This window comes from Sphaerodactylus townsendi, linkage group LG01 (assembly GCF_021028975.2).
Source record: "Sphaerodactylus townsendi isolate TG3544 linkage group LG01, MPM_Stown_v2.3, whole genome shotgun sequence".
Taxonomy (NCBI): Eukaryota; Metazoa; Chordata; class Lepidosauria; order Squamata; family Sphaerodactylidae; genus Sphaerodactylus; species Sphaerodactylus townsendi.
In genome coordinates, this window is record NC_059425.1 from 18,718,720 (window position 1) to 18,728,778 (window position 10,059).

General features: G+C 48.9%; 1 protein-coding gene across 1 annotated transcript in view; it reads left to right on the plus strand.

The window, feature by feature from the left end:
- Positions 1 to 9,447, plus strand: part of LOC125431097 (centromere protein F-like) — a 46,948-nt gene extending 37,501 nt beyond the window's left edge. Inside the window, exons 8-12 of the mRNA XM_048493740.1 lie at positions 444 to 1,336; positions 2,513 to 2,624; positions 7,429 to 7,596; positions 7,809 to 7,965; positions 8,876 to 9,447. Of these exons, the coding sequence (XP_048349697.1) occupies positions 444 to 1,336; positions 2,513 to 2,624; positions 7,429 to 7,596; positions 7,809 to 7,951 (1,316 nt within the window). The 3' untranslated portion in view covers positions 7,952 to 7,965; positions 8,876 to 9,447. The remainder of the gene's footprint in view (positions 1 to 443; positions 1,337 to 2,512; positions 2,625 to 7,428; positions 7,597 to 7,808; positions 7,966 to 8,875) is intronic.
- Positions 9,448 to 10,059: the final 612 nt, after the last annotated feature.

The window sequence follows — 10,059 nt, forward strand, 5'->3', positions numbered from 1 at the left end:
CTAAGGCATTTGCAATCTCAGATCAAAGAGGATCAAGATTGGTAGCCATAAATCGACTTCTCCTCCACAAATCTGTCCAAGCCCTTTTTAAAGCTATCCAGGTTAGTGGCCATCACCACCTCCTGTGGCAGCATATTCCAAACACCAATCACACGTTGCGTGAAGAAGTGTTTCCTTTTATTAGTCCTAATTCTTCCCCCCAGCATTTTCAATGAATGCCCCCTGGTTCTAGTATTGTGAGAAAGAGAGAAAAATTTCTCTCTGTCCACATTTTCTACCCCGTGCATAATTTTATAGACTTCAATCATATACTTAAAGCAAGACTTAAGAATTAAGTCTTGCTTTAATGTGCCTTGAGTGTCAGTGAGAAAGGCAGACTATGGATATATAAAATATACAGATAATATTATCAAGCCTTCTCTGTCTGTTGTCTGGCTTCTTAGGACCGAGTTACCAATCCCAGAGCAATGAGCGGGCCCAGGAAGAACTGCAGGCCCTTCGAGCGGAGGTTTTGATGCTGCGGCGGCATCTGGATGCTTCTGAGAGCCCGTGCAAGTGCCAGCTTGAGACTTGCTGCCAGAGCCAGGAGGCCCGAGCCCAAGCAAAACAGTTGCCATCTTGGGAGGCATCACAGACGAAGGGCTCACCAGAGATTGATGGCAACCGCCATGATGGGTCCAGAGGTCAAGGGGAAGCCTCAATGTCAGGAATGGATGAGCGGGGCAAAGGAGGGGCTGAGATGGAAACCCAGCTGGAGGAAAAGGGAGATGAAACAGAAGTAGAAATGGTGGCCACAGCCTTGGAGCAGGCCCCAGGAGAGATGCCCTCCTTAGCCGAAGAAGAGGACTGCACCACAACCCACACTTTGGCCAACGGAGAAGCCAACCATGACAGGAAAATTGCGCCAGAGGGAGATGTGGAGGCCCTCCTTGAGGAGATCCAGGCCTTAACCACAGGGAAAGCCGAAGCAGAGGCTCAAGCCAGCTTGGCCCGGCAGAAACTGCAGAGTCTCCAGGCCACTCTGGGGAAGCAGACGGAGCGGTTGGCCGAAGCCATGGAGACACAAAGCTGTCATGTGGAGAAGCTGCTGACTGAATCTGAGGAGAAGGACCGGCTGGTGCAGAGACTAAACGAGGAGCTGGAAGAGAGCAAGAAGGCCTTGGGTTTAGCCACTGCTGAATGCCAGCGGATGAGGGCGCTGCTGAGGGGGCATAGAGGAAGCGAGGCTACAGAAATTCCTGTGGAAGAAGAATCACAGGGCCAACACCGAAAAGACCAAGAAAATACAGGACTGGCAGGGCCTCTGCAAGAAGAAAAAATGGAACTAGAGAAACAAGTAAGGGGGTTTTTTTTTAAGGGGAAAGGGTCCAGGGTTGGTATATTTGTGCGTGCACAGAATCCTGGGAAGCAGAAAACGATTTTAAGAAATAGGAAGTTTCTAGCCCTCATGATTGCAGAGATTTTTGGGTTGTATTGGTCTTGTGTGTATGTATGCAGAGGCTAAGGGCTTCAGGATCTGTTTTTTGGTGCCTGTTGAAGCTCAGTCATATAATGCTGACAGTGAAAGTGCACTGAAACATGTACAGAGAGCCTTTCTCCTCTCATTATTGAATAAGCCAGAGCTTTGGCAGGCATTGGCTCTGCTGTTTCACTTCTAAGAAATCAGTGGCTTGCCAAACCATGACTTTTCAATATGATATTTATTTGTTTAATGTGATTTATACACCACCCTTCTGCATTCATAGACTGTGGTTTGCAATTGAAGAGTATGGATTTACCCATTTTTCTCTCCTGTTAGGAGACTCAAAGGGGTTTACAAATTCATTTCCTTTCCTCTCCCCACACCAGACCCCTTGTGAGATAGGTGGGGCTGAGAGAGTTCAGAGAGAACTGTGACTAGCTCAGGGTCATCCAACAGGAACGTATAAGAACAGAAGCAAATCTGGTTCACCAGATAAGACTCCGCCGCTCATGTGGAGAACTGGGGAATCGAACCTGGGTCTCCAGATTAGAGTTCACCTGCTCTTAACCACTATGCCATGCTGGCTCTCCATTGGTTGGCAGGTCAGGAGCAGAAACGATGGTTTCAAGCAGATATCTAGCTTATGCCAGGTCTGATTTGGCATGTCCCACTTGACAAACCATAGATACGGTCATCACTAGAGTGAATTTGGGAAGCTGGCAGACCGCAAGCGGACAAGTAATCCCAACCATGGTTTGTGAATTATGCATTTGGAAATCCAAACCATGGTTTGGATTTTAAACTACATCTAGTGCAAACTGTGGTTTGGTATGCTGATATCTGATTGGAGGATGCGTGTCTTTTAATAGATTGTAGTCCTTCAGATACCATTAGGAATCCAGCATCCCTATCAGTTTCCGTCAGCATGACCAATTGGCCATGCTGGTAGGGGCTGATGGGAATTGTAGTTCCTGAACATCTGGAGAGCCGCAGGTTCCCTACCCCTGAAATAGATCAATGTCAGCCTCCCTTGATGCCCTTTGTCTACAGCAGAAGGAATCTGTCTTGCGTGACTTCCAGGAAAGCAAGGATCTTCACAAAGGACTGGAATGCCCAGAGGCCTGTCAATGGGGGAAAGGAGATGGCAGCAACACTGTAGACGGTAAGGTTCTTAAGGAGTCCAGACCAATCACAAAATGGCTGCCAGGAGTTGGGGGCAGTCACAAAAAAGTTCAAGCCAAGCAGCCTCCTGTGATAAAGGCCACTATCTCCAAAGGGGGGCTCCCCCGAGTCCCAAGGGTGATACTTCCTGTGGACTTTTGAACCACCTTAGGTTCAGAATGTAAAGAAAAACTAGCATTGGCTCTTTGCTTTGAAGGGAACCCCAAGTCACCCACATGTGCCATATTGTGGAGTACTGCTCTGGAACTAGGCAAAGGCATGAGGCACGTTTTTCTGTAATTAGGACTAATAAAAGGAAACACTTCTTCACGCAACGTGTGGTTGGTGTTTGGAATATGCTGCCACAGGAGGTGGTGATGGCCACTAACCTGGATAGCTTTAAAAAGGGCTTGGACAGATTTATGGAGGAGAAGTCCATCTATGGCTACCAATCTTGATCCTCCTTGATCTGAGATTGCAAATGCCTTAGCAGACCAGGTGCTCAGGAGCAGCAGCAGCAGAAGGCCATTGCTTTCACATCCTGCATGTGAGCTCCCAAAGACACCTGGTGGGCCACTGCGAGTAGCAGAGTGCTGGACTAGATGGACTCTGGTCTGATCCAGCAGGCTAGTTCTTATGTTCTTAAGATCCATGGCTAGGTAGCAGGCCATGTGACCTCCCCTCACCCTACCCTGGGGGTATCTTGATTAGTCCAGAGGGCCCAAGGCAGCCCCTCCCCCACCAGTGGATGCCTTCCTCAGATTATTTGTGCCCACAGTCCAGTGGCCTGAAGCAGCGAGCAAAAAAAAAAAAGTTGATCAATATTACTTATAAAACCAAACCATAAAGAATGTTATTCATAACGCCTTGGGGTAATAATTTTTGAGACGCTGACAGTTGTGTCGCTTATTTTTCTTCATTGTAAATAATTTTTCACAAGTAACGTTTTCTTTATAGCGAAGCATGAAAAAATGTAGTATAAAACCAAAACCATAAAAGAATACAGTAAAAAAAGACATTAAAGCCAACCTACCGTCATCCATAAACAGAGGCCTAAATTGCTGCCCTTTAGCTATGGTAGGAGATCTTTTTCAATCTTTGGGGAAGAATGGAGAGAAATTTTGAGGGGCGTGGGGAGGACAGCAAGATGCTTGGGGGAAAATAAAGCACAGAAGCTGTCCCCCACTACAAATGCTAAGGGGATTGCCTGTTCTTTTTTTGTGTACCTCCCTCAACTTAAATCAGTTGCCTTCTTTTGGAATTTGTCTTTGGCATGCATATATTCTGATGCAGTGTGGTGCCCGCCGCGGGCACTACAGCACCCACCAACACCGATACTGGTGCCCTCTAAGTGTTTTTAGAAAGTGGGTGGGGCCAGGTGCTTCTCCTGCCTAGCAGGGCTTCTGATTGGCTCTGGAGTTCTGATTCGCTGTGCAGACTAAAATAAGCAGTAGTGACTGCACAGTGTTCGTTTTATTCTCAGTCTCACCTTTATTTTGCAATGCATTTTGTTTAAAAAAATTATTCCTCTCGTCCCCTGCAGTTGGGCTTCCTCTAGTAGTGGGATTCTAAAACTTCAACCACTGGTCCCCCCCCCCCCCTTTGTTTCCGCCCCCCCAGCAGGTCAAGACCGCCAACTTCAGGTGCCGCCCGATCTGAAGCCGGTTCAATGGTGGGATTTCAGCCAAGCACCAACCGGGTGCGAACCAGCTGAATCCCACCTCTGGCTTCCTCTCTGTGTGTGGTTAATTCCACCTCCCAGGGTGGCCATTTTGTGGCCTGCTTCCGACAGCAGCCATTTTGTGGTTGTGCCCACCATCCTTTCTCAGGTGCCCACCCGCGCGAAAAGGTTGGGGATCCATGTTCTAGAACAGTGGTGGCGAACCTTGGGCACTCCAGATGTTATGGACTACAATTCCCATCAGCCCCTGCCAGCATGGCCAATTGGCTGGTGGGAATTGTAGTCCATAACATCTGGAGTGCCCAAGGTTCGCCACCACGGTTCTAGTACCTGGGCCCGTTCAACTTTTTTTGACAGTTGTCACTGAAGGACACATTTTTTGTGGGAATCTATATTTGGATCCCTGATCAGGAGATTCAGTCACAATTTTCTATGTTACTTTAACCCTACGTGATTATTCTCCTGAGCAATATGGCCCGGAGGTTTCTGGGGATTTGGAGCAGTGCTTGTGCGGGGAAGGGAGCTCAGCAGGGAAGTGATGGCATAGGGTTAGCTCTTTGAAGCTGCCATGTCTTTCAGAGAGACTGATCTCTGCAGTCTGGCGTCCAGTTATAATTCTGAGAGAAATCCCAGGCCCACTGGAGACCAGCAAGTAGCCACAATTCTAGGGGAGGTGAGGTTTAACCTTCCATTTCCCCACACTATTTCCCTGTTAGGAAGCACTTGCAAATGCTGCTGTTAGGTGTTGTGGTGGAAGGGGAGCCAAGATATCAGGGTAGTATGCAGAGGTGGGATCCAGCAGATTCTCACAGGTTCCCAAGAGTAGGTTACTAATTATTTGTGTGTGCCGAGAGGGGGTTACTAATTGGTGATTTTGCCACGTGATTTTTGCCTTATTTACGCCCCTCCTCTCAGCAGTAGCGCGCAGAACTTGAAGCAGTCTAGCAGGAGGTGCACCGGCGTGCGTGGCAGCTTGCGCCTGCGTGCATTCGTTTCCCGCCCAAGGACCGGCGCAGCGGCTGCGTCCTTGCCACGGCCCCGCCCAGGAATGCCCCGTTCCCGTCTGCCCCACCCAGCCCCATTGGCGCTATGTTACAGTTTGAATCCCACCACCATGGGAACCTGTTACTAAAATTTTTGGATCCCACCACTGGTGGTATGTATTTCTTTTGCCTATGTTTTTGCCTACAAGAAAACAAACCGGGGTGGGAGCAGTTTCTATCCTGCAAATGCTGCAGAAGGGAAAGAGTTAACTCCTCTCCCCTGCTGTTAAAGCATCTTCAACTTTGCTTTTTAATGTTAAAAAACAACAAAAGAGAGGCTGCATGGCCATCTGTCAGGAGTGCTTTGATTGTGTGTTCCTGCATTGCAGAGGGTTGGACTTGATCGCCCTTGGGGTCTCTTCCAGTGCTACAATTCTATGAAATCTAGGCACATATTCTCATTGGTGGGGCATCCCCTTGGCAAACACAAGGTCCCTGGTTCAGTCCCCAACATCTCCAGTTTGAAAAGGCCAGGTCACAAGTGATGTAGGTAGAAAATGGGGTAGAAAATGTTGACAGAGATAAATTTTTCTCTCTTTCTCACATTACTAGAACCAGGGGGCATACATTGAAAATGCTGGGGGGAAGAATTAGGACTAATAAAAGGAAACACTTCTTCACGCAACGTGTGATTGGTGTTTGGAATATGCTGCCACAGGAGGTGGTGATGGCCACTAACCTGGATAGCTTTAAAAAGGGCTTGGGCAGATTGATGGAGGAGAAGTCGATGTATGGCTCCCAATCTTGATCCTCCTTGATTTGAGGTTGCAAATGCCTTAGCAGACCAGGTGCTCAGGAGCAGCAACAGCAGCAGAAAGCCATTGCTTTCACATCCTGCATGTGAGCTCCCAAAGGCATCTGGTGGGCCACTGCGAGTAGCAGAGTGCTGGACTAGATGGACTCTGGACTGATCCAGCAGGCTAGTTCTTATGTTCTTATGTTCTTATGATGTGCAAGACTCTACCTGCCACGCTGTTAAAGGAGCAGCTGGATTTTAGTCCAGTTGTTCTTTAGAGGCTCTGACCTGGATAGCTCAGGCTAGCCTGTCCTCGTCAGATCTCAGAAGCTAAGCAGGGTTGGCCCCGGTTAGTATTTGAATCCCACCTCTGGCTTCCTCTCTCTGTGTGGTTAATTCCCCACGGAATTCCAGGGTTGTTATGCAGAGGAAGGCAATGGCAAACCATCTCAGTTCATCTCTTGCCTTGAAAACCCCACTGGGCTGCCGTCAGCTGGCTGCCACTTGACAGCACTTCACGCACACACAGAGCACCTTAGAGATCAGCAAGATTTTTTTGGGGGGGGGTATCAGCTTTCGAGAGTCAGACCTTCCTGCACCCGATACCCCAAAGGGACTTTTGATTCTTGAATGTGTTTATGCCCCCCCTTCCCAGTTTGTTAGTCTCTAAGGGGCTTCTGGATTTGATTCCAGCTGTTCTGCAGAGCTACACGCACTGGTGGGATTCAGCAGGTTCGCACCACTTCGGCAGAACCGGTTGTTAAGACAGTTCTTGTAAACAACCGGTTGTTAAATTATTTGAATCCCACCACTGCCTACACATCTATGCTCTGAAACACAAAAAGGAATCTCTATCTTAGAACAATAAAGTTGGAAGAGACCCCAAGGGCCATCAAGTCCAACCCCCTGCAATACAGGAAAACACAGAGCACTCCCGACATATGTTCATCCAGCCTCTGTTTAAAACCTCCGAAGGAGGAGACTCCACAACTCTCCGAGGCAGTGAATTCCACAGAGAGTTGTGGAGTAATGCCTGAGTAGTTGCAGCTTTCCAGGGTCTCGGGGAGGGAGGGGGGAATGCTTCATCCGCACAGTTCCAGAGGGTTGGCTGTGTTTTGCATCATGCTGGAAGTTGGAACCAATGCTTCTCTGTCCTTAAGATGCTACTGGACTTCCGTTGTGTTCAGATGAAGGGCCAGACACTTAACCTGGGACCTTTGGGCATGCAAAACAGGTTCTCTGCCACCATAGCACGGCTTGTTTCTAGATGTTCTGTTCTGTTTTGTTTGTTTATTGCCCCTGCCTCATGGGAGGGAAACTTTTGAGAATCGCTGGTGTCTTGCAGTTCTTCAAGCTGCCCAGAAGAGGGAGCTCTGGTTGCAGGGGAGTCGCCAGGATGCTCAGACTCAGACCGAGGGACCATATGGAGGTCTCCGGCACCGGGAGCTTGTTTCGGTGGCTTTCGACGACACTCAGTATGAACCCTATGGGCTTCCTGAAGTAGTCATGAAGGGTATGTGGAATTGGGGAAGGGGGAAGCATCCTGGTGCTTATAAACTGTCACTAAGCAGCTCGAAAATGTGAGCTTCTCTACCTGCCAGGTGGAGCAATACATTCCATTGTATCACCTCAGAAATCTGCCATCTCATTCCCACGTGCAGACAAGCCTTTTAAGAGCTTGGCCTGGGTTCCATCCGATCGAGTCTGATCTTCCTTCCCTTCCAGGATTTGCTGACATTCCTCAGGGCCCTTCTTGTCCATATGTGCTCCGCCGAGGCATTTTGGGAAGTGCCCCTATAGCCCAGCTGGCCCCAAAAGCAGAGCCGGAGGAGGATTTCCCTGATTTGGAAGAAGGGACAGGAGTCTGAGAACAGCCAATCAGGTGAGGAAATCCAGACAAAAACAGCTGTGCTACCCCAGAGTTCAGCTGCATTTGGGGCCAGGCTGCATTCCCTCTCCCTCACAAAAATGCTTGAAACAGCTGTAATCTTCTCTTCTTCCACACTCGCCACCCAGTTGCCTCCTCATGAAGCAGAAAAGCAAGCACTGTGTTGTGCTTAGAGCAGTGATGGCGAACCTTTTCAAGACCGAGTGCCCAAATTGCAACCCAAAACCCACTTATTTATTGCAAAGTGCCAATACAGCAATTTAACCTGGATACTGAGGTTTTAGTTTAGAAAAAACGGTGGGCTCCGAGGCGTGCGTTACTCAGGAGTAGGCTTGGTGGTAGTCGGTGGCTTTGCTTTGAAGCAACTGTGCAACTCCTCCAATGGTTGAATCATGACCCTAGGAGGGTTTTCTCAGAAGCAAGCCCCACTGCCAGCAACCGAGCTTACTCCCAGGTAAAGGATCATGCTTTAGTTCTTCACATGAAAATCAGTGGGGTTTAACAGCGCTTAACAGGGTTACCTACACTGCTTCCCCAAAACTAGGTCTTAGGTTTAATGCTAATAATCGAGCCCAGCAGCCCAGGCCAGCTTAGATGTGGGGGTGGGGGTGGGACTCTGTTTGTGTGTGCCCATAGAGAGGGCTCTGAGTGCCACCTCTGGCACCCGTGCCATAGGTTCGCCACCACTGGCTTAGAGTGTCAGGAAACCTGGATTCAGATCCCAATCTTGTCATGAAGGTGACTTGAGTAAACCTGGGCCAGTCACTCTCTTGACACAGCCTACCTCGCAAAGATATTGTGAAGATAAAATAGAGGAGACGGAGGGTGGGATATGAATCTAACAAAGCAAATCGGAATTTTTTTGTTGCTGTCTGCTTAAATTTTTCTCACTTGTCTACTGCAGACTCCACTCTGCGTCGGTGCCAGTCTGATATCGGGGCTTTTGCATCTGCAGCGATATTTCTTCCCCGGCCACCACGGATCAGTGGTCGCAGCAAAGTCTTGTTTCTTCACTGCCTCGTCCTTATCTGGAGGGAGACGGACAATACACTTTGGCTGCTGTCCCGTGAGCTGGCAACTCCAGTTCTCTGCAGGAGAGATATATAGCTTCCTAAAAGGTGCTAGATAGAAGCAGCCTGAGCAGAAGACAACGTTCCGTGCATCCCCACCCCCTTCCTTCCTTAACTCTGCAAGGGGGTTGTTTTTAAACCAGGGAAACAACTTAGAGAGCATCAGACCGAAAGGGGAGGGAGGAGGGGGGCATTACCCCTCCCAGGTTTTGCTTCTGGTCCCTCACTGGAGGAGGCTATCTTTCCATAGTTGCTATTGCTTCCCGATGGCCAATCAGAGGCCTCATAGCATGGTTTGCTTTTCTGCTGGTAACCAATAGCTAAGAGGCTTGAACACGTGGCTGACTCCCCCACCCCAGCCCGCTTTTGTTTTTATGATAGCAATAAACAACAAATTCCAAAAGGACCCCGTGCTACCTGGCAGAACGTTCTGTTCAAAGATGCTGTATGTTTTATTTATTTGTCTGTTAAAGGGCCTTGATACAGACCCCTCATGGTGTGACAGAAGTCCCTGCACCATTGCATGCAGTCCATGTACAGAGCATCACTTATGGCAGTCGCTTATTCGCACATTCGTGTGCTTTGTCGTCCGTGCGCATGGGGGAAACTTACATGCCTGGCGGTCACTGGAGGCACCCTGCCAGTCGGCTGCCCAGTTTCTCCAGTGCAGAAATGTGGCCCTATCGGACGCTGACAGAGAACAGAGGCGTCTGCCCACGTGGGATCTGCATTCAGTGTGGGGTGGAGACGAAACTGTACTTCTTAATTTCTGAGCCCCTGTGGACAACTGGTATTTCTGAAGGTTGCTGATTAATTATGTAGTAAAATTCTCTACACTTTGTAGGATGCTGGATGGGACTACATATGTAGGGTTCACACCCATGTCAGCCTGCAGGCTTTTATGAACTTGGAAGGGTGTAGCTTCCCCAAAATGGTCAGCTTCTTGCTGGTTCTGAGTTCTAAGAACATAAGAACAAGCCAGCTGGATCAGACCAGAGTCCATCTAGTCCAGCTCTCT